Source organism: Haemaphysalis longicornis, unplaced genomic scaffold (assembly GCF_048455015.1).
Source record: "Haemaphysalis longicornis isolate Haplotype H1 unplaced genomic scaffold, Haemaphysalis longicornis Haplotype H1 scaffold_9, whole genome shotgun sequence".
Classification (NCBI taxonomy): Eukaryota; Metazoa; Arthropoda; class Arachnida; order Ixodida; family Ixodidae; genus Haemaphysalis; species Haemaphysalis longicornis.
The window spans coordinates 39,163,855-39,188,972 of NW_027526460.1; the positions used below are offsets into that span (position 1 = coordinate 39,163,855).

General features: G+C 46.0%; 1 protein-coding gene and 1 long non-coding RNA gene across 2 annotated transcripts in view; one reads left to right on the plus strand and one right to left on the minus strand.

Moving 5' to 3' along the window:
- Positions 1 to 25,118, minus strand: part of LOC144153051 (uncharacterized) — a 364,880-nt gene that overhangs the window by 33,583 nt on the left and 306,179 nt on the right. The gene's annotated exons all lie outside the window — the stretch shown is intronic.
- LOC144153050 (protein eva-1 homolog C) overlaps positions 24,012 to 25,118 on the plus strand; it is a 187,826-nt gene continuing 186,719 nt past the window's right edge. Inside the window, exon 1 of the mRNA XM_077684687.1 lies at positions 24,012 to 24,392. Coding sequence (XP_077540813.1) covers positions 24,227 to 24,392 — 166 coding nt within the window. The 5' untranslated portion in view covers positions 24,012 to 24,226. The remainder of the gene's footprint in view (positions 24,393 to 25,118) is intronic.

A 25,118-nucleotide genomic window follows, 5' to 3' on the forward strand; every position in this document is an offset into this window, starting at 1 on the left:
ACCTGAGGCATCGACTTCACTCAAAAAACCATTTTCTAAGTCTGATAACCTGAAGCTGCTCGAGCTCTGCATTGTCCCAAGCAATTGGAAGTACACCACTCTTAATTACAACCCATCGAAAACATATAATGCCACCCCATTTCCCTCCTTGGAACGATACTACCTCACAAATTCCGCGTCGCTTTCTTGGAATTAGCCCGAAAAAGACAATGCCCCAGACGGAAATCCTACATATCGGGCTAGACTACATGTACAAAATTCATTTGGCTAGAACACAGATATTTACGGATGGATCGCCACCCCCGAAAAGCTCCTCATCTGGATTGTACGTGCCACTTGCTGGTGAAATGTTTTCATTTAGTCCGGAGCAACCAACTCTATGCCCTCAAAGAAGCACACATTCTACATACTGCATTCTATATTCTACGCCCCGAGTTGCATCAGTGGAACACCATTACGGACTCTAAGGCAGCTCTGCAAGTTTTGTTAAGGGAAACTAGCTCTTTCCACCATATCGCAGCCTGCGATGTCTCCTACCTTCATCACCTCGTTTGCATTGCTGGGCACAGTATAAAATGGTGATGGATACCTAGCCATAGTGCTATTATAGAAAATCAAAACGCCGATGTAGCGGCTTCAACCACAGAAAATACCGTGAAGTGTTCTTTCAAAAAACTGAGGCTTCTACCATGGAGCATCGCTTCGCAGTAACTGTAAAAAACCGGCTATGGTGTAAGCAACCGAATAACCACTGATTTTTGCTCGCAATTCACCCGAAGTTGAAATAAAGACTTCCAATACAGCTCCCTCGTAGCCTAGGTACATTATACCATCGCGTACAAGTGAACTTGGCTTAACTAACAGTTACCTTTTTCGCCTTGGACTGACTACCAACCCAACTGTTCTTCTGTCGAAACAGCTGAACATAATTTATTGCAGTGTGTGGCCTGCTTGGCACCAAGATAACGTTTCTATTTTAAGATATTGAACGCCGGCAACGCTGAAGACTATGGTAGGACCATGGACTTGCCCCTCAAAGCAGCGTCAGGCTCTGAAAGGTTTGTTTTCCTATTTGGATGACATTTCCTATTTGGAGGACATTGGTCCCACTTCGTAATTTCAAATTTTGTGACGCAATCTAAAAAATAGTCCGTCAAGCACGTCAAGCCACGCCAGTATTTTTTTTCTGTCCACCTCTTTCTACGGCTTTTTTTCCCTACATTCCAATCCTCAGCCGAGAAGCATGTAGACAATTGTCCACGCCGGAAAAACTCTCTGCCTTCTTAATAAGGAGCTTTCTCTCCTTCCAGAGCATCTGGGGGATCATTCGTTTTGCCTTTGATTTCCCCTATTGCCACCCTTTCTAAGCACCCGGTATATAGAGTCACGACTGGAGACTCTCAAGGGGAGTCAAAATGGACCTCTAGCTTGTACTTCTGCTTGAAAGCTCTAAACAATATGTACTCCCGCATCCAAATTTGTACCTCGAGTTTTCAGCGGGAAAATGACCCTGGATGCCTGGGTGGATGTGCTGAAGTAAAAAAAAAAGTATTTATCGCAGCCCAGCTAGCTAAGGTGTGGCTGCGTTCAACCACCACTTCGACGCGCTGTTTGGCGCAAACTGAAAGTAGAATTCATATGCACCTGCGCTTATTTTTACGTGAACTTTGTTCCACTTAGCCCACAGGTAACATTCCCACTTTTGCTATAGATAAAGCTTGATTAACGGGAAAGGCACACCTGATGGAAACCGACGGATGCAGACGTTTTAGATGCGACTGCATCTCATTCACTCGCCTTGTCCTTCCATACGGCGTTGTCCGTCCGCACCCCTCCCCTTAAACTATAAAAGAAATAATAGTTAGCGGCGCCCGGTTTCGATCCCACGACCCTGTGGGCGGAACGCGAGGTACATGCATGGTGCTCTTCCCAGAGCGCCACAAAACCGAGACAGAATCAAATGCTACGAACGCGTCTTATATCCTTGACTCATTCAAACTACGTCAAGATGCTACTGATACAATGCATTATTGGGCAATGATTAACACTTGCAATAAAAGAAAAGAAGTTCCCACTTACAGCAACAATGATGGAGTAAAGGTCGTTGCGACAGCGAAGCCCCAAGCATACCCCTTAGAGAGATTGACCAAGATTGGCCAATAAAACATAATAATAATCATAAAACATAATAATCGTACGCGTTCCCGACACGTTTCACGCGATTTCAGAATCAATCCAACGGAAACACCAAGTGAACCCCACAATGCATCGCATCTACAAAGGGTTCCCCTCGCGGGGAGGTGGGCGCAATTTTTTCACAGAGGTCTAACAAGCTGTCTGTTCACAATGTATTACGTCAACAGAGGCAATGAAATCAATCTCCAAGATGAGTTAGATCCATATAACTGCAGTCCACATTATTGCGCTCATTGTATTATGGCCGCAAGAATCTGCTCGGAAAGTCTTCGTAGCTCCGAAGCGAAGACAAAAAAAAAAAAACAAAAAGAGCCACCGAGTCGCATATTTATGAATGGATGACTGGGTAGAGGCGGAAATCTGTTTCGCGCTGTGCCGCATTTTAATGTGTAACCAGAATCTGACTGCGGTAAAGCTTCATAGAGCTGGTGTTCTTTGACTCGAAATAATGAAAGAGGAGCCGCAGACAGAGCCAAGACAAATTGTGAGCCAGTGATCCGGAGCTATAACCCTAAAATAATACCCGGAAGAGTCGCTGCTGTAGTTCCATGCTCTTTCGTTTTGCTCCAGGAGGCTTCATTGTGAGGGTCGCATTCAAGAAGCAGCTCTCGCATATATAATCGAGGAGAAGAAAAAATAAGAAACGACCCAAACGTCTTTCCGCGCAGTTGGTGAAGCGTCGCGGACCGGCATTGATACGCATCCGCTTTTGCGCGAGTCACAATCGGGACGCTCGCATTCTTTATCCTCCGCAGCTGCACGCATTCGGAAGAACCGTAAAAATGCCACCACATTCAGAAGTGACAAATGGTCGCCGTTTGGGGGTCCGAAAAGACCGGGGCTTCCCTGACAAAGGAGCACTGCGCGGTACCTCTAAACATTACGGGTATTTCGTGAGATGTCTGCGGCTATGTGAAATAAGTAGAAAGCAAGCCATCAACATCTCGTACAACCGCGCAAACGCACAAAGACTGACGAAAGCAGGCGACACACAAGCGCTTACGTGTCCTTTCCTCGTGTATTCTTTTCGTCAGTCCTTGTGTGTTGGCGCGGTTTTACAAGATGAGTTTTCACCAACTCGCCCAAGTTGCTACGATACTAAAGCCAGAAACACGGCGACGACCCTTTTCTGGAGCAAGACGAAAGTTAACCTGGATGAGAGACTGAGGGAAGGAGGGAGTGGAAAAATTTGCAGTTTTCCCTAACTCTCATGAACAAGCCGCCAAAGACTGCAGAAACAGATTCCCGCAGAGTGCCCGAATTGCTCGGGGGGCTGCTTTAGTGGTGTCCAAACGAGTGTGAGTGCTCACGAATAAACACACAGAAAGAGAGAGAGCGAAGAGCGAAAGAGAGGTAAAAAGCAAAAAAAGACCGATATATATATATATATATGTATGTATATATTATAAGTAAAGAGTCGGATACACAGCAAGAACAATAACAAACAATGTTTACTTACGTAGCGGCAACGGGACTTGCCTTCATCAGAGTAAAGATTATGTAACTTTACTCTGATGAAGGCAAGTCCCGTTGCCGCTACGTAAGTAAACATTGTTTGTTATTGTTCTTGCTGTGTATCCGACTCTTTACTTATACTATTTCTGCGCGCTTTGTGAGTTTATCTTTCTCTAGATATATATATATATATATATATATATATATATATATATATATATATATAGAGAGAGAGAGAGAGAGAGAGAGAGAGAGAGAGAAGAGACTCCTGTATGGCTGTATAACGCGTTCAGCCTCCATATGCGCTGTACAAAGTGTAGTAAAATTCAATCGCTATTAGGTTGAAAAACATGCGACTTGGGTGTACTATGGTGTACTCCGCTACTAGGGTGTACTGCGTGGAAGCAACAAAAAAAAGGAGATTGCGTGGAAAAAATGCGTACATGTAATACTTTGCTGTCAGCAGTAAGACGGAGGCAGACGGCATTTCATGCGGTGACTATGGGTTTGGCTGAGCTGAGGACACCTAGCACAATCTTCGAAGTCAATAGGAAGCTAATCGCCCAGTAATCACGTTTGCAAGCGCGTGCCAAAGTTACGGTCCCTCTGTATTTTTATTTAAATTGTTAAATTATTAGAATACCACTTGTGCTGTAGTCGCCCCTTCCTACACCCTTCTAGCACCATCTTCATTTCACCTCCAAACCAGCAGGGAACCAAGTTCCGTGTATTGTCATCGCCATAATTTATATCGTCCATCGACGATCGGTGTAACGTACGTCACTACCAAACCTGTCCCATAGACTAAAAGGAAGGAAAGAAAGGCGTAACTCTTCCGAACTGTTAGCGGTCCTCTAAGCTCTAATGGGGCTGTCGGCTAAAATAAACCTTAAGGCGCCACCTGCATCCCATCTCGCAACAACTAACGCTGCGCTGTAATGTACCGCCTATTTGCAAGTCAATTTGCCAATGATCCTCGCCTCCAAACAAAGATAACTCCGCCAAAGAGACAAAGCCGAACCATTCGCCCGCGCATACATTTCCGCTAAGTAATGCCCGTCAGAGAAACAAAACACTAGTGACTGCCGCAGCTGTTATGACCTCCTGTTTCTTCTGCCATGTTACCTATCCTATTATATAAACACGGCGAATTTCGGATGCCTTCTCTTTTCTGGGAGGGGACAAGCGGCCGGTTCCCTTTCCTTGGTTTCCTCTGTATCGCAATGCCATATTTCAGTCGGTGTGCCGTGTCTTCTCTTCGCTTTCCCCTCCCACCCCCGTCGTCCTTTCTTCTCTATCGTCATTTTTACTTCTTGGGTTGTAGGACCCGTCGGCACAATGAGAGAAGGGGTCGGGGACCGCACTCAGCTCAGTGCGGGACTCGAGGCACGTTAGTTTCGTCGCGCACGAGTCGGCACGGCAAAGCCACTAGCGCGGACTCACGACGACGACGACGACATCGTCGCTCTCCTCTTTTTCCTTCCGCAGTTTACGTTCAAACAGCGAAAAAAACACGCTGGGAAGGAAGAAGTACATGTTAAACAAAAAAAAAGAGATAAATGATTCGTAAAGAAGGAAAAAAAAGTGATGAAAGCGCGGAATGAGGTCGCGAAAGTTGGGAGCCCCCGCTGTTAAGCACAGAACACGCAGAACTGACGTTCTTGCGTCATCAAGCGTGTGACAGAGCCGGACGAGATCTGGGCACAAACAAAAGAAAATAATCACGCGCTGCAAATTCTAGCCGGACAACAAAAAGACGAGGACAATTGTTGAGAAAAGGAGGCACTGAGCGACATTGTTTCTTTGTTGGCACAGCGAAGTATGTGCGAAAGAGGGATGGGGGTCTTGCAGATGGACGGTAGTTGAAGTAGCCTATTTTGAATCAAGCAACCATTTTTTTTTTCTTCCGTCTTTTCATGTTACAGTCGAAGTGTATGAGAGGCGCGGACGTCCTACAGTGATAAAAATACTGTGGAGGCAGTGCCACCTAAAGTATGACACTTCATTTCCCGCAGAAGGCGTTATAAGCCCAGTTCTTAGTTTCGTGCCGAGTAAGTGCTTCTGTGGAAATTGAGTGTCCCGCTATTTTGAAAGTGACTCATTGACTGTCGACGTTACCAGACTATGATATATACAAGAACGCACGTGCGTGCGTGCGTGCGTTTGTGTGCGGGTGTCCTGTTTAAGGATCAGAGGTTTAATTAAATTATTTTGTATACGCCGTCGCTAGGCTGGTGGCTCATAACATATATAACATAACATAACCACGTGAAATTCGGAGTGAAAATGGTGTTGATATCAGAGGGCCACTGAAATTGGTTTGGAAAATCAACCGGAGCAAACAAGGAACACGGTGTTCTACACTGACAGCAATTTATCAGAAATAATATTACGGGGTCATCTCCGCATTCGTGGAGTGTGATTTTGCGGAATCGTAAATGACAAATCTCAGCACGACGAATCTCACAGATTCATGGCAAATATAAGAGCGTCCATCCCCGATAATTGTGCCACCTCAAGAAATGACTCCACACTGGCCGTCTCAAGTTGGCATTGCGTGCATTTTGCACCGCAAGCAAAAATTACCATTCCTGCTGTTTAAGCCAGTTTTAAAAACTTATTTCATTTTGTTTTAGTTTTATTTCGATCTTTGTCATGTACACTTTATTATTACAATGGCAAAATTACTTGTACTGCCTTTTTGGGGTGCGTTTCAACTCGTAATCATACGTATGCCTCTTCCCCTCTAGAGCTGTCTGTCTGTCCGTATGTACCGCGTTACGCGATGCGCTCCATGAGTGCGTAATCTGAGTGCATATTTATGGAAAGGCCCTAGAGGCTTTATATTGTGATGCAAATCTGCATATATTGCCCCTGTAAAAAAAATGGCTCCAATCCACGCTGTGAAGAGGGTTGGAAATCAAAGCGACACCCACAACAATTGCCCATGCGACGTCACTTGAATTCACACACGTGGCTCTACAAAGAGGGAAACGAGAGATTCTGCAAGCCGTTCCTTGGAATTCACCGGGGCGGCGTCCCGAACGCAGCAGCAGCGTCGGCCACGGCCGGGCTAAGGCGGTGGACGCCACCGCCGTAGCCCACGGCCCTGCGTCGGCAGAAAGAAAACGGAGAGGAGCGTCTTTCGAAGGGTGATACAGCGGAACCTAGCCATCCTGATGTGCTAGCTAGGGGCTACACCACAGCGAGACACAAGCGCAGACACCGAAAGAAAGACACCGAAAGGCACCGAAAGCTTAGTGATTCCCATTTATACCGATTTTAACTAAGCTAGTTTAGGAAGTTTGAGAATTGCGAGGAAGCTGAGGGAACTTTTATAATAGCTCTTTATAAGGACCAGGTGCTCCTTCCGCCTTTTGTAATATATCTTACAACACAATCGAATTGGTATTCATCAATTTCGAAAACGGAATCCCATTCATGGCAAGCAGTGCGGAAATGACACGGTTTCTCTAACGGCCAGATGTCTTGTATGTGGTCTCTACATTTTGTTTTCCCGCCCTGCAAACCAATACTTAACGTATTTTTGCCGTACGACCACTTAATTCCGTCGGGTCCAGGTTACCCAGGAGGTGAGGTGAGGTGACTGTGAGAGGGAAAGAGGTTCCCAGCCTGCACCACATATGTATCGCAGGGAGAGGAAGGGAACGGGAGGGGGTAGAAATATGGGTTGAGGTAGTGGTACCAAGGTGGTTGGGGCAGGAAAAGGAAGGGGTAATGGGGAAGAGAAGATAGATCAGCCACCACCGCCCGGGGGCGGGAAAACTATCACCGGGCTTTTTTTTTTTTTTAACGTGAAAGGAAAATTTCCTTGTTTGAAACGAAAAATCAGAAAACTCTACAAGTATTAAAAGAAAAATAAACACTAAACCTTAAGAACACTTCGTTATAAAAATTGGTCTTCACTGTCGGCTTAGATCCTTGGTATACGTCTTGTCTTGTTTGTTCTTGTTCTTGATCTTGAACTTTACTTGATTCTTGATTCTTTGATCTTGGTTTGTTGATCTTGTTCTTCATGATTTGTTCCCGACCTGACTTGACCGGGTATATAGATCTGTTACGCCTGATGGTTTGTGATTATGTGCTGTTGGTGTTCTGCTTGGTTTCCTTGTGTTGTTATGGTGTAAGAAGGGAATGACTGGAGATGTGGGCGGAGGAAGCCTCACCAACATGGCGTTTCTGCTCCATCCCCGTACACTGTCGTACAAGTTAATCAAGCCGTGCTAAGGAAGCGCGCAATGGACGCGAAGCTGTGCTAAAACAGGCTCAAAACAACCGTCGCTAAAGCAGACAACAAAGCCGTACCACCGACGCTCCCGCCGGCGAGCAGGCACCTACGCGCGGGGAAGACTGGGTAAATTTGCCGCGCCATCCACATTGTGCTCCCCCCCCCCCCCGCCGCTAGCACCGCGTTGGGAGTTTATTGCCCCGTACACCACGAAATAACCGTTGGCTGGTAGAGGTAGAAAGCTTTGCGTTAAAATGTCTTCCCAGGAATGCACTGTGCAGAGTAGGGAAGACGGCATTATAGAGGCACTGTGTAGAGTCAGGCCTCACACAGTCTCACTGAAATAAGTGACCCCGTGAGATAATAATGTGAACTTCTCAAGAAAACTAGCTCAATCAAGAGTCCTAACAAACACATACGAAATTCACAAGGACCTTACTCTACGAGGTAATAAAGCAATACGTCAGATGTTTGGCCACTTATGCGGGTGGCAGCGTGAGAAACTCACAAGTTGGAATTGCCCGACACTGCGAAAGCCTACTGCCCAGGGGCTTACTTCCTGCATACACCTATACATATGTTCGACTTCGAGAACCTACAGCGTGCGACCTTTCATTCAAAGATATCTGTATTATATTATGGGCCTTAACTTTTGCGGCCAAGAGAGAGAGAGAGAGAGAGAGAGAGAACAATCTTTAATGAGTCTGGCGATGTCAGCCGAGCTAAACCGCCTGGCTTGCTACGCCAGATGAATGCTGTGACAATGATGATTATAATGATGAAGAGGAACACATGATTTGAACTATTTACAAAGTCTGATCAAGGCTTGTGGCTTTTAGATAGGCCAGTAAAGCTTTTGTGGCACGAAAGGCACGTTTGGAAGAATTCCAGGGACCTAATACGTCTCTCAGTTCTAGCCCTACGGAGAGCGGCCGGCCCAGAGACACTGCAAGGCACACTCTTTGCGTACTAAATCGCGCACAGTCACAAATGAGGTGTTGCAGATCTTCACGGACACCACACTGTGGGCACAGAGGCGAGGTGGACTGATTGATTTTGTAGCAGTAGTATCGCGTGTAGGCGACGTTCAACCGCATGCGGTGGAGTACTGCTTCATCATGCTTTGATATTCCAGGTGGCATGCTAAAGTTACGGTGCGGGTCGATAGAGTGGAGGGGCGCGTAATGATGGGATGCGTCTGACCAAATCGAACGCTGCATGCTGCATGCCACACTGGATGCAAGTGCTGAAGCATCTTTCCGAGAAAATGGTACCGGTACTTGTGGTCCACGATTGTTATGCGCTATGTATGCAGCAGCGTCCGCCTTCACATTTCCAGTTATTCCGCAATGGGCAGGAACCCACTGGAGTATTATTTGATGACGCGCCTGCAGAGATTGAAGATGCAAAGCATGTACATCAAGCACAAGCTGATCTTTGGGGAAAGACGCCAAACATTGCAGTGCATCCCGAGAGTCCGTGAAGATGGCCCACACGCGTGCAGGCTGCTCGATGATATAAGCCAAGGCCAGCCCCAGAGCTGCGAGTTCGGTAGCCGTAGACGAGGTTTTGTGGCTTAGAATGGCACTGAGGGTGGTTCGAGATGAAGGTATCCACACCGCGACAGTGGATGATGTGGATGACACCGATCCATCAGTGTACAGATGTGTGTGTACTCCGCATGTGTAGTGGATATATTCAAGGGCAAAAACCGGCCAATATCATTCATGTACATTATGGAGTTGTCGTGTCATGCGATAAAGAAAGTCAGACTGGCAGATTTCCGGAAGGGGAGTGACCTGAGAATGGCTACGCATCAGATGCTCAGGATTACTCTGAGTAAGTGCGACGAATACGGTTAGAAGTCTGTCGAACCATAGGAAAAAGAAAACCAGGCGCGTTAGTTGATTGATTGTACAGGGTGATCAAAGTTAAGTCGACGGGTTTTTTTTTTTTAATGGGCTCTTAGATTTACGCGAAGACGACCTCTAAATCAAGGTTATGCGCCCAGGGGGACACATAAATAGGAGGTAATTATTGATACCATAGCAATTATTAACGAAAATTGATTAATTAACTTTTTACTGGCTACAGTAACCAGGCTTGTTTGTATTGGAAAGTTAGACGCAATCATGTGTCTACGCAGTTTTAATTGGCAGATTTCTTCTAGCGCATCCGTAGTCCGAGATATCAAACGGCGAAGTTTAATTGCCGTTCGCATGATTACGCATGCAAGACAGTCTGCACCGGCGCAAAACTCCTCCCTTCTGTGACGTGCATGCTGTGTACGGTGTTTAGTTCGACGAAGGGGTGGAGGCACAGGAAAAAGTGATAATTGGCACCCATTCATTCTTGGCTGGCGTTATCGCAATCGTTATCGTTATCGCTGGCGTTATCGTTATCGCGTTATCGGCGGGTGTGTTAGTTGCGTCAAAGTGTATGCGCGGATGTGAGCGTCTGGGCAATATATGCTCACACATTACGCGACAGTTCTCACTTTGAAGATTCTGGAAGTTTTATATGCGTTTTTTGATCATCCAGTCTGAACTTCAAGAAGAAAAAATAAAAAGAAACAGCAAATAAACCAGGTGGCAAAGAAGAACAAGATGAAGAGAAAGTTGAGGATGTAGAAGGCGAGGAAGAAGAGGAGGGGAAAAAACACACGTTCAAGAAAGAGGTGAAGGAAAAGAAAGAAAGAAATTGGAGCAGCTTGTACAGTGCAAGGCTAGAGTAACAGCAGAGCTGGCGGGCCCTCCCCCTTTCAGAAATAACATTTAGGGCAGCGAAAGACACGGATGGTGAATGGATGGGACGGGCGCTAACTCGCAACGGGATTTTAGGTGCGGAGTACCTTAGGACTGCACAATGTCCGTTCGCGTCCGTGGTGCGCATAGCAATTACAATCGCAAGAAATTCCACGGGCACCGGCAGGATTCGACCCTGTGTCTGGTAGACCAAACAGAGTTAGTGTCAGTCGTCTTACCCATCGGGGTACGACCGTGAGTTAGTACCCTCGCCTGTAACGGTGCGGAGTACCTAAGGACCTCCCAATGTCTATCCGCGTCAATGTGTGCGCACACCACGATCAAGCGAAAATCAAGCGAAATTCGATTTGAGCCTTAACTTGCAGTTTCATTTACGGAATAATCAAGGTGCGACTCACGGCTCAAATCGAATGACGGTCGGGGCGCAAAACGGATGTCACTCGGGGCGGAACTTGAATGTCATTTCGAGTCCCCGTACTCCGCACCCTCGCCATCATCCACGGAGGGGAGATGCTGCCATTTTTATTGACAAAACAGCACGCATATATCCTTTCGGCGCAATCATACACGTGTAAAAAATACTTACAAGCATCCGGTGAAGGCGCACATTAACCAACATCAAGAAAATTATTAAGAAACACACACTATTTTGCGCAGATTAGCAGCGATGGCGTGCGCACGGAAATATCACTCGTTCGCTTGGTGTAGAAGGCATCCGCTACATCGCGTGCCTTGACGTCCCGAATCCTTTTCAGAATTTTTGTTTTGTCCAATGGGCGTCTAAATTTATTGTTAGGTTTTCTTTCGCTTCAAAATTAACCCATTTGGCTCTAATACTTGTCAAAATATTTATCTGGCCTTTTTTTAACACGGAAGTTTTTTATTCCAGAATACACAGATTTCACTGACGTCATATCCGTCATTGGAAATGACGCCATTACAACGAAGCAGGGGTGGGTAAATCGTGCACCACTGCTAAAAGGGTCTTCTTGCGGGGAAGCAACCTTTACTACTAAAGAGTACGCTATACTTAGGGTTGTTTGTTTTCGGTTTTATATTTTAACAAAGCGTTTTACGCCGGGACACACCACGATATCACTGACGTCATATCCGTCACGGAAATGACGCCAGTACACCTTTGCCGAAGCGACCCGGCCGCAGAACGTCGCTCGCCAAGCGCACCCACAACACAGCCGCCGACCCGCAAATCATGCTCAGCTGCAGATTTCGCTGTACATTTCATTTTCGTGTTTTACCGATTCCTATGAAGAGGACTCAACATAATTTTTTTTCTTGTAGATGTTGCGCACGGCATGCCAACATAACTTTTTTTTCTCTTTCCAATCGGCTCCATATGTTACTGTTTTCCGCCGCTGCTAACCCGTATTCCTCGGGCCTTTAGGTGACCCAGTGGTTAGGTTGACGGGTTAAATTCTCGGGGCCTTCCTAACCACAATTTTTTTTTCTTTATGCGCGCACTCCCGACACCTGCACGTGGAACCCTTGCCATCTCGCCACTTTCCCTCACACGTCTTAGCCTAACATTTTCACCCTCTTCCCTTCGCCGATGATGATAGTTTGCTGATAATGCTTTATGGCGTAACTAAAAGCCCGAACAGCTTCGCTATTAAAAAATGAAAGATAAAGTTAAAGAAATGAAAGAGTGAAAAAATAATGGGGGACCTTAGAAAACAACTATAATTTTTTTTCCCAGCTGGGCCCAGAGCTGTGACCTCAGAAAGTGGCACATGTAATCGAGGTACAAAATTGTTTTGTTTTAGAAGACGAACAAAGCGAACTATTCCTCCTAATAAATGAACGATCAATAAATATATTTAATAAGCAATCACTGATAAAAGAGAAGGGCACAATCAGCCACTCTGATTTTCCATTGTTTTTAATTGCAGTCCCGTAACTGACATCGCCTCAGTAGAGATGCCCGTGTGGCTTTTGTTTCCTTTTTGCGTCCTTTCTTTAAAGATTTCAGAGAACACACCTACAGAATCTAGCGAGAAAAATCGCTCGAAAATAGAAGCAACTAAAAGCCGATTGCAAAGAGTAGACGTGTAAAAACAACCTGGCACTCAAGGCAACATTAACACGAAACGTAAAGTACGAAGCAGTGGTGCGTCGGCAGGCGGCACCAAGATTATCCCGTCACTGAACGGCTGCTGCACTATCAAGGACGAAATCACAGAAGACACGCTTACGCTACGAACGGCAGAAAATGAACGCACTCTGCGCCAAGTCTATATTTCCCAGAGTTTGTTTCGTCTTCTTCGCGAGGTGCTTATATAGATTTCTCTCGACTTATCCTGAGCTAGACTTTGATGACGAAATCGGGTACCGCTCTCGGCTTTGGGAGCTCACTAAAGCGATCCCGGGCGAAAGGGACTCAAGTCGGTGGAGAGGACGGGGGGAGGGAATAAGTGGTAGATTTGGAGGGCATTGAAGATACACTTACCATTGTTGCCGATCATCTTCTACTGAGGTGCGAATATATACCGCACTCAGTAAGCTCGGTGGAAGAGGGTTTTTTTTTTTTTTTTTTTTCATGCAGCATTTCCAAGAGGACTTGTTAGGTGACTGAGTAAACTACTTGCATAGAAAAAATTAAACGTGTAAGATTTTTAATCTTGCCGCTAGCAGTGAAGAAATGCTGCTACAACTGCCACATACAGAGGTAGGCAAATAGTTTAGCCTTCATTATAAACGTCTCCAACAGTAAAATGTCTAAAACAGGCACACATGCGCACGCGTGTCCACACGCACGCACACGCATGCACGCACGCATGTGCGAGCGAGCACACACACACACACTCCTGAAACGTTCTATATACACGGAAGTCTGGGAATAGAAACATTGTACTTTTGCTCACAGACCGCCAGAATGAGCAACCGCCAGTCCGCAACCGTGATAATAAACTAGGATTTTACGGTTAACAAACCGACACCTGTTTTATTTATCTACGACCGTCAGAAACACCAAATCATTGTCCGTATGAATTTCGTATTTACGGAGTATAGGAAAAACATACGGAAAACACAAGGGCCTTATTCCGCGCTTTAATTAAGACAGAAACACGAGAACTGCTTAGAATGTTTCTATTTCGGAAATCACTCGATTCTTCTATTTTTCAACAGATTATTGGCATTAGTTGCTCGTTGGAGCCTAATACTTCGTATTAATTCCATATTCCCATAGTTGCGTATATATGTAACGTTTCACTAGGGAAATACACAAAAATATGTGTCCATGCACCGCATTCGTGATCTCCTTTTTCAGAATACCAGAGTTCTTTTTCTTCCAACGATCGAGCGCCGAAACCAAAAGAAGAAAGAAAAGTTACGATCAAAAACAAAGAAGAAAAAACAAAACGAGTAACATTCTCTACTCTTCTGGGGGATTTTTCTATCACTGGTCTTTTATGGAATTTATAGCTTCTATATCGAATTCCTAAAGAACGGAGCGAATAAAAAGAAAGAAGGAAGGTTGTAAGTTCCTCTGCAACCACTCCATTCCATAAATCAAGACATCGCTAGAGGTTCGCCTTTAATTAAGCTGGAAAATTCACGCTCAACTAGTTAAAACAAATACAGCATACACATGCCTATTCCAAATGCAAACTGAAGAAAACGTAACTCACCATAAAGTATATGCAGTCTCGGCAAGGAGCGAAAGCGGCATCTACCGAGGAGTAATCACTAAGCGGGCACCTTTGATCGGGCCGCCGCCCATTCGTTCCCGGCAGTGTTGTAACTTTGTCGCTGCGTTGTCAGCCGATGAAACAACGAAGAAAGAACAAGAAAGCAAACGAAGAAAGGAAGAAGGCGAGGCGAGAAGTCCGCGTAATTCGCACTCCTATTTGCAGCGGTGGGGTGCCCTCCCAAGAAGCGACTTCTTCTTCCGCCGCGATGCTGCATACCACGTGGTCTTCTTTGTCATTTTATCTTCCTAGCCCAAATCGGCTTTTTCTCCTTTTATTTCTCATTTTTTCTCCCAGGGTTCTTTGGAGCAATTTTTTTTTAATTCTTCTGCAACGTTTTGGATGAAGCCCGAGCCCCATCTTTTGTTTTTATAGGGATGTTTCTTTGTCGTTCAATATTCTTTTAATGATGCCGTCGCTCTACCAAACCCGCCTTACAGATGCCGTGTCCGGCGCTTTCAATAGCTACCCACTCATTAAACGAGACCGATAACCTTACTCCGTGTAGCCATTTCTGCCCTACATTTGAAAGCCCAGAAACTGGTAGCATGTAGAGCGGTGGTGGAGGCTGCGTTGTGAAGGTGAGACGTTTTAACACGAAAGTGTTTTATTATCGGATACACAAATATTTCACCGACGTCATATACGTCACGGAAATGACGTCAGTACAACTGAGAAAGTGGCCTGGAAAGGGTGCACTCCTACACACAGGGTCTTCTTGCGGGAAGTGACCTTTAGTAGTAAAGAGTACGTTATGCTTAGGGTTGTTTGTTTTCGGGTTTCATATTTAACACAAAAGGTGTTTTATGCCGGGATACACCAATATTTCACTGACGTCATATCCATCAGGGAAATGATGCCAGTACACCCTTGACGAAGCGACCTTCCAGCAGGACGTCGCTCGCGAAACACACCCACAAGACAGCCACCGACCTGCAAATCACCCTCAGCTGCAGATTTCGCTGTATATTTCACTTTCGTGTTTAGCCTATTCCTATGACAGAGGAATCAACCACAGTTTTTTTTTATCTCAACATCCTTTTCCCAGCTCTACACCCTTTTTGCGGAAAAAAAGGGTGTTGATCAACTTCAACACCCTTAGTTTTTCTTACGGTGTTGAAAGGGTGCGGTAAATGTGTTCAGATGTTCATTGAATAAGGCCATGCATGCATGTATACTGCACTGTAAAGAACAAGACATCCCCTCATATCCTCCCCTGCTCGTAAGAAATGTACAAAATAAAAAATATTGTTCATCTACAATGATCACTGGTTTCCATATGCGGTGCGCCTCATGCCCCTAGCTTAGCTTCGGCACGTAAAACATCGATTTGAACCTTTCAAATTAAAAAGTATATAGTTGTGGGGCGAAAAAGGTGTTGACCGAATGCAACACTCTTGGCTTTCTGTAGGGTGTTGAAACGGTGTGAAATAGGTGTTCAGTTGCAAAAAAAGAACAGCGGAGCTTGGGGGGTCGACCTAGTTTCTTACGGTGTTGCTAAGTCCTGTTACGTTTGCTAGGCTTTGCGATGTTCTTGATAAGCTTGGATAAGCGCTGAAGGGTAAGGCCAAGTTTAGCCGGATTTTACTGGGCTGTTCCACTGTGTCCTCCACACTGACAGCGGATCCAAGGGAGAAACAAGCTAGGTCGACCCCCAGCTCTGCTGTTTCTCAAGCCTTGCACCACTACTGCAAGCCACGCCAGTTTTTTTTTTTTTTTTTTTTTTTTGCGTTTTAGAATGCCGAAAGAACTAGTACCTTTAAAATGCTATAGTAAGAGATGCGCAATACGCTTGCGCCTTCTGTGATCACACTCGAACAGGCTCCAAAGCCAGCTTCATTGTTATAATACCTTATCTGCGGTGCTGCACCCTTTAGGTGTGCAGTTCGTCTGTCTTTTTTTGCTCACGTCACCGATTCTAGCTCAAACTTAAACAGCTTCATTGGTAATAAATTAGGCAAATTTATATTGCATTAATCTCGTTAGGTACAAAACATACCCCACTTGTATAAAATGTTCGGGGCACCCATGTAAAAGGGCATAAAGTACATCGTAGGTCAGTCTGTTAGACCCTTTTTCTGAGTTGGCGGTCTTTTCTTACACCCTTTTTCTTAGTTTGCAACACTCTTATTTGTAGCTTTACACCCTTTGGGAAAAATGGGTGTCGAAATAATAATACCCTTCTTGAAGGGTGTCGAAATGGCGGGTAATATTTGTTTACTATTTAATAAAATTATATGACTTAGTGAACATAATCACTACCTCGCGATTAAAACATTTTTGCAAATCCGCATGCTGATTTATATGGGCGCACATTAAAATGCATAATTCCAAAATAAGCGCTAAAATATTGTATTTTTTCGACAAGCCCGCCGACTCTATTCGATTTCCCTTTGCTGGCTATAAAACCAAGAAGAGCGGATGTATTTCTAAGTATGTACCCGCTGTCCCCATGAATCCCCTTGGTTTTCTTGTTCACTTCATTTGAGGGTAAAGTGTAGCTTGTGCGTTCTGAATGTGTCTGTATGTCGTGGTGCGCTCTCGGCCCATTCACACCAGCACGCGTAGCTCGGATGCCACCACCCCTATTTTAGGGTGTTAAGCAACCTTACACCATTTTTCATGAACACCCATTTTTCATCCTTAGAACCTTTTCGTTCAGAAAGGGTGTAATAAAGTTTAGTGTGACAGAGCCATGGGATATTCTATGCGGTATTCTATGCATTACCGCTAGGAATTCCCTAACTGCATTTTAAATGCAGAGCATTTCAGTAACTCACGATGTCACCCGCGTTGACGTCCGTAGTCGTAGTCCGCACCCCTGCCCCTACACTATATAAAAAAAAAATACTAACCGGCGCCTGGTTTCGATCCCTCGACCCTGCGGGTGGAACGCAATGTACATGGTGCTCTACCCACTGCGCCACAAAGCCGACACAGAATGGGAGGCTACGAACGCGCCTTATATCCTCGACTCATTCAGACTACGTCAAGAAGCTGCTGATACAGCGCATTTACTACCACCAACTCCCCAAACACTAAACGTTAACGCAATACACCCACCCCCTATGCGACGCATTTACTCGAGTCCCCCTCGCGGGGAGATGGGCCCAATTTTTTTATTTGCACTTCCTCCGTACATCTTTGCAGATAGCTTTGAAATAAATTTATAGAAGGACCTCGAAAACCATGACAATTTAGCTTTTGAAGAAGTATAATGTGGTCAACCGTATCGAGGGCTTTTTTACGTCGAAGAAGAACCCTAAAACATGTCTACCGTCGTTCAAAGTGGTGTTAATTATACGCCATGTAAGTGGATTTTCGAAGACGAAAGGCATGCTGGGAGGGTGGGGGTGCTAAGTTGTCGTATTTTATTAGGAATGATAAAACTTGTTTAGCTATAAGTTTTTCATTCACTGTGAGTACAGAAATGGGCCTATTGTTTTCTAAGACATTGTAGTCGCTATTTTTTTTATATATATAGGTGTTACTCTGGCTTTTTTACAGTCCAGGGTATGCGCCAGCCTGATAGGCTGCGTTAAACGTTTTCGCTAAATATATATATACTAAGCATCTCTGCATTTGATTGTAGCATTCTTGCTATAATTTTATGACATCCCGCTGCTTTTGCCGCAGGCAGTGAACGTATCGTTGAACATATCTCCACCGCAGGAAGGTAATTAACGAATTAACAGTTGGAGCTGGCAGTCCGAGATGGGTTAGAGAAGGCAATCGCAATGTTACATTGCGACCAATGTTACCGCAATATTCCTTTAAAAACAATCGGTGACCTGCATCCCGGATGAACCATACAAAGCGGTATCAGGCAGATTACGCGTATTTGTTTTTTCTTTGATGTCAGTTAACCATTTCCAAAAGCTTTGCGTGGATTATTTTTATTGCATAAAATCATTTGTGCATATACTGCTTTTTATTGCGGCGTGAGAGGGCGGCGACTTTGTTTCTTAATGGCATAATGTGAAGCATAATTAATAAGCGCTGGATAGGTTTCTTAATGGCATAATTAATGGCATAGTGAGAGTTACGCAGCCATTGTACAACGTTTCATTTATTTAGAGCAAGGCTCTAAATGTGAAGCTGCTCGACTATACGGATAGCCAATATAGCTGTCAGTCATTCATGCAAAAATACTCAGATTCACCGCTACAAATAGCTTGTTAGAAAAAATCACCAAAAAAGTGCTCGTAATAGTGTTCGTAATAAGAAAAAAATGATGAGAGCTTCCACTTTGTCAAGGTGGATGACCAGAAAAGCTGTTTAGCGTGCGACACAGTGGTTACGCAGAATTTGGGAGAAATATATGAATGAGCAAAGTGCATTTCCGTCACGATGTCGGAACAAAACTTTTTTTTTTTTTCGTTCCAGTTTCTGTTTCGTATCATGAATAAAAGTTTCGTCTCGATTCAACTCCGGAATGGAAAAAATAATGGTCGGTAACGGTTAAATGGTTCGTGTTTGCAGGCAAGAAAATTTGATATTTATGATGTTATGTTAAAGAATTCTATTGAGAATCGTAAAATTATAATGAAATATTATGCGATAGATAATCTTTTTTTTTAAGATGTCCTTTAAATAGCTCAACTTCACACACACACGCAAAATATTGGAGGACAACTGAGCACTCCTTGTCGTATACCTCTTGGTGGCGCAGCTGAAAATGATGCCCTAGATTTCCATCCTGGACCCCAGAAACTACATGCAGGCAGTCTGAAGTATACAATTATTAGGAGGTAACACTTTACGCCTCCAGAAGATCAGCGTGCTGCGCACGTACGCTCAAATCCTGAGTATGCGTCCTCCATTTGGGACCCAAATAAATTTGAGGCAATTCAAAATCCTGCTGTGCGCTTTGTTACTAACTCGTACAGTTGTGATATTATCGTTACAAGTTTAAAACGCGTTGTCTCAGCTTCCGCATCTCATCCGCGTGGTCGCCAACCGAAGAGCTGGACTATACGAACCTCACCTGCTCCGCATGATCGATGTTTTTGTTGTGTCCCATATGCTGTATACAATTCCGTATTTGCAGCCCTCGCCATCTCAGCTCTCGTCCCTCGAGTCCACCCTCCGTACACGTTAACGCATCTCTGTGGGAGTACCCTCCTACGCCCCCAGCGCCACCCTTCTGGAACTCGGGATATACAATACGCTTGAAGAACGCATCGCGTGCCATCGCCAGACCCAACTCGAACGCCTGCAGACTTCTTTCTGCCCAAGGTCGTGCTATTCTTAACACACTTAGCTACCCCACTTCGCAACCACCCCCCATACCACCGGAACTCCCTCCCTGGGCCACTTTCGCTAATTTACGGGTTGAGTCTTTGCCCCGCAACATGAATCCTGGTCGACACCCTGCTCGTCATGCACTGCGTGTTCAGGCCCTCTCCAAACGAATTCATTTTCTACTCTCCCACGGTTTCGTCGTTTACTTTACTGACGCCAGCGACATCCCCTCAAACTCAACGGGCACGGCATCATTTCTCCAACTCCCTTCTTTAGACACTGCCACGGTTTCCTTTCTTTCCCCTTTGATTCGATCTCCCTCGAAGAATACGCCATTGCACTTGCAATAAAGCCCGCTACTCTGACTGTTCCTACCACCTCGCCAGTATATATCTTCACCGATTGTCAAACAGCCCTTCGCAATTTCGCTCACCATGAGACCCACCCACACAATGACTTCGTCACTTCGAGACTTGCTTCAAATCCTCGGCCACGTTTCATACTGGTTCGGGTTCCTGGACACGCTGGCATGTGCGGAAACGCCCTAGCAAACGCGCTCACTTTTGTACCTTTCCCGGGTCCGCCCATGTCCTGGCCAACCTTGTAACACCCACCGACGGTTCGTACTCAGCACCGCGCTTCCCGCCGTTACCAATTACACGCCCAACGCCTATCACGCACCCTGTACTCACCCACCCAGTCCCCGTCTAACTCGTGAGGCTGCGTGCCTCAATCGGCAGGCTCAAACCTCCTCACTCCCGTCCCATCACATTCTTCAGCGCATCTATCGGCACCCTGGCCATCCTTCCTGTCCCACCTGTTCTTCCTACCCATCCATCCCTCATTCTTATTGGGACTGAACCCCGCCATCTCTTAACCTATCCCTCGCCTCCATCGCTTCCTGGGGGCATCCAACAGCACTACGTGGACCCGGTGAATTGAACGCTGAAATTAGGACCTGGACTCAGGTCCTGCGTAAAGTAAAAGTTTGTTCTCTCTGGTGCATCTGGACAAGTAAGTAAATGGTGTATCTGATTATTCTGACAAGTAAATGGTGCATCTGGACAAGTAACTTACTCAAGATGCATGTGCAAGTTATAAGGCGTATAAAAAACTGTGGTTGGTTCCTCTCTCCTAGGATTCGGTAAAACACGAAAGTGAAATGTGCAGCGAAATCTGCAGCTGAGCATGATTTGCGGGTCGGCGGCTGTCTTGTGGGTGTGCTTGGATAGCGACGTCCTGCTGGCGGGTCGCTTCGGCAAAGGTATACTGGCGTCATTTCTGTGACGGATATGACATCAGTGAAATCTTGGTCTATCCCGGCATTAAACACTTTCATGTTAAAATATAAAACCCGAAAATGAACAACTATAAGTATAACGTGCTGTTTAGTATTAAAGGTTGCTTCCCCGCAAGAAGACGCTGTGTGCAGGGGTGCACCCTTTACAGGCCTCTTGCTTCGTTGTACTGGCGTCATTTCCGTGACAGATATGACGTAAATGAAATCTTGGTGAATCCCGGAGTAAAACACTTTCGTGCTAACATAAGGTCCAAATTATATTTGGTGACCACGCGCTAATAGCGGACTTACCGGGGCGTTCGTTTTTTCACTTATCGTGCTGTAGAACGCCTCGCACTCCAAGGACACGTGGAGGTTTGGCAGTTGTCGTTCATGGACGTGAAAAATACATGAAACCATAGCCATGTACGCCTCGCTAAAAATGTTGCGCTGGCAAAACTCGTAGCACTTGTGGATCTCCGGGTTAAAGGAGTACCGATATTTCGTTGCGAAGAGATTGCCTATTCTAGGCGCGCTCCCCTGCACAGTCGATACAACCACAGGGAAAAAGAGGCAGCCGACTATATGGCACGATGCTGAAAGCTCAGCGGATACAGAGAGCGACGATGCTCGGAGGGCGGCAGTTTATGGCCTGCGTGCGTCTGTCTACCACGGCTGCTCTTCCTATGCTGTACTACATACTGAAAATGCTACATCATTGCTCCAATAGCTTTCCAGTAACAATATCTTCAGATTTTTTCTATTTAGAGTGAGGTTGTTTACGGCTAGGGTACCGCACACTTTTTTTCGGCGTTAACAGTTAAGTCTCTACAAAACGCCTTGCGAAAAAGCCAACTTTATCTAGGATGCTCAGCAGAAAACTGGTGTAACTGCTGTTTTTACAACACTTTCCCAACAAAAATTATATGACAATTGGCCGGTAAATCAACTGTACCGTTTCGCTGAGTTTCGTTAAATTGTCACAATCACATTAAGCATACAGTGAAGTTGTAAACGTTAAAGAATTCCTGTCTGCTGTCAGTACATAACCATCTACGGAAGGAGTATGGTTCCAGAGAACGGCTGTAACCGTTGTTCAATAAAAACTCCACCTCCCTCCCAAAAAATTAATAGTAATTAGCCGCTAGTAGGTCTGATTCTTGTTTATCTTGTAAGGAAAAGACGCTTTGAGGCAGGCAAAGCGCGTGGGAAAGTGTCGCCGCTCTCCTTGCGCCCTCTATGCACCTTCCATGCTACGCCTCTAGAGTGTTGTGCCAGATTCGAAATGCTGCCTGGCCCGGTATATAGCGCCGCCGGATACCACGGGAGGCTGTACTAGATAGGCTCAACCATGCTATGTGAGGCTCCCTGGGACACAAGCAGCGTTTCCTCACCAGACAAGGATTTGGCAATTCTGGTTGAGTACATTTGCTAAAAACCTCCCAATGATTACACAATCACACTACCGGCCTTCAGGCACTCGACAGGCGTGGCTGCAGATCTTCGGGAGAGGCCTTCGTCCTGCGGTGGACACAATCAGGCTTAAGATAAAGATGAAGATAAGGATAAAGAACGGCAGCATTATTGCAACAAGCTTCAGTTATTTACCATAATTACGGTTACCTCACATTGAACTTACAAATGTTAGATAATTCCCGCGTGTTGTTATTACGTGGTTTTTTTTCTGCTAGGATAAAGCTTTAGTGCTTCCAAGTCTCATAAAGCCATCATGAAGTTACAGTCACTACCTCCACCAAACTACGAGAAAAATAAATGCCTGTACATTCTCTAGCCATGTGTGGAATGTGTATTTTATACAATTTTATTGGTCATCCACCATCATATAGTGGGATGGCCTATAATTTCTTTTATATGTTGCCATTTTTCATCTTCCCCGATGGAATTTAAATGAAGACCGCAGGATCAATAATTACTTTCAGGAGAACTATTCCGGCTAAATGCACTCCCCAATATTAAGGAGTCCGTGACCTCCTTTTTCTTTTCTGCTTTGTTTTCTGTTCGCAAAAATCGGAGGCGTTCAAATGTGCCCGTAATAACACGAATGTAATTTTTAGCTATATGGCGCCTGCAATTCTATTGTGTCGTGCCGCATGGGGTACAATTTCATTGTGCTCGGAAAACCATGTTCTTCCTTCGTTAGTCGAAAGCTCGCATCTTCAGATCTGCCCCGGTTTCTGAAACTTGAGTAAGAAAAAATAAAACAAAGAACACAATGAAAACGAGGGGGAATTCTTTTTTTTTTTTTTATGTGAAAGCTCTGCTTTTGCATATCTTCTCCGCTGCTTGGATTGCGTACTTTTAACTCAGAACTGCGTTTCCCAGAGCATTTACGCTGCGCTTTGATCCAGAAACGTGCACAGGCACGCACACACGAACGAACACAAATAAAGTCAAAGTTGTAAATGCATGGCCCCAGAACCGTTGTGCGGTCGGGTAAGGGTCATTTCTCCCGAAAAACGCCTGATTCGTATTTATATCTCCAGAACAATGAAGCCAAAAGCAGCCATCGCGGTTCCAAGTACCCAAGTTTTGTTGTCTTTTTTTTTTTTTTTTGTCTTCGGCGAAATCTAGTTCTTTCTTTGCCCCTTACCATTCCCCGATTTCCTCTGTGAGGAAATGATTTCCCGGATCATCAATGGATCGTCAATGGTGCGTCTTCGTATACGGTGGCACACGGGCCCGGTCTTCTTCTGTTCTTTCTCGCTACCGGGGCCGTATTTATAGTCCGGGGCCCGCCACTCAGGCTCCTCTCGCGTGACTCAGAGAGAAGACGCTTTCGTTGCGTCCCTCGCCTGGCCGTTGTGGGTGCCGTCGGGGGCCGGGCTTAGGAAAGAGAACCAAAATTCGCGGGAAAAAAAAAAAGAAAAACACCAGTGCGTGCTACCGGGCATCAGGCAAACAGAAAGCCCGCCAAGGGTATGGCATGTGTTACGGATGCGCCAGAAGCGTGTGTGCACATTTCCCGCTCTGCGCATGCGCTATGCGTCGAGGCGCGCGCGCACCGCTGCTCCGAAGGATGAGGAGAGGCAGGCAGCGCCTCGCGCGGCGGCGCCCCACGCGTCCTCTTCTCTCCTCCGCTTGTCAGTGGCGTCGTGGCCTGTGAACGCGCCGGGTCGACCCTGCGGAGCGGCGGCGTGTGTTTTGCCACTCGCGTTCCTCCCTCTCTCTTCCTCTCTCTCGCAACGAGAGGGAGAGATCGTGCGCTGTGCGGAGCGTGATTTTTTTCTCGTGAGGCCCCGTAGCCCCGGCCTGCCGGAACGCAACCGCTGGTGTGTGCGTGCGTGCTCCGTGCGTCTTGGATGTGTGTGCGATGGCAGCCTCTTCGGCGGCTGCTGCGTTTCACGCGCGGCACCGTTGCTTGGGATGCACTTCGTCCCCTATGTCACCGGCAACTTCTGTGGGATACTCGCGGATTCGGTGTTACGCCGTTGTGCTGTTCTGCCTCGTCACTGGAGTGGCATCGTCATCACACCTCCGTGAGTTTTCTCTTCGTATTTTTTCCTACGTTTTCAATGTGTGTTTAGTCTTGTGGGAATATTGATTGCGTGACAGTTTAAAAACCGTCTGCTGTCGTCTGCTGCAAGTTTCGGGCGCTCCGCGCGACGTCGTCTGCTACGCGCAAAAACCGCCGCGTCGTCTGCTTCGCCGTTGGCGCAGGCTTCCGCGTGCCGCAGCTGACGGCTGTTCTGCTGCGGTGTGTGTGCCGCGCAGGCGATGCGTTCTTTATTTGTGTGGAGACAGCTGCGGTCGACGTGCCATCGTCGCCGGCGGCTTTTTACAAACGGCGCTGCTATTCCCGTCAGGTGCGCGCGGGGACGCGCATGGTTGCCTGCTCCCGACAGGGTGAATTGTTGACGTTCTCGCGCGGAGCAGCCGACACTCGTGTCGGTGCCTCCCACTCACTCCGTTATAATCCAAGCACTCCGAGCAAGCGGGTCACACCCGAAAGCGTCCAGTAAAAAATCTGCCCCAGGACTGGACAACCGCTCTACTTTTTTGCTCTTGTTCTTTTTTTTTTTTCTTTGCGCGTTGGGGGATATTTTCTTGTTACATATGTCCTCGCTCTTGATGTTACAGATGAATGAAATGCTGGCATGCTATGTTTCTGAGCACCCGTCGGGATCGTATAGTTCATTTTACAAAGTTTTGCGCAGCACAGTTGATGCTACATTGGGCCTCCTCGTATTCCCAGTCCTGGACGG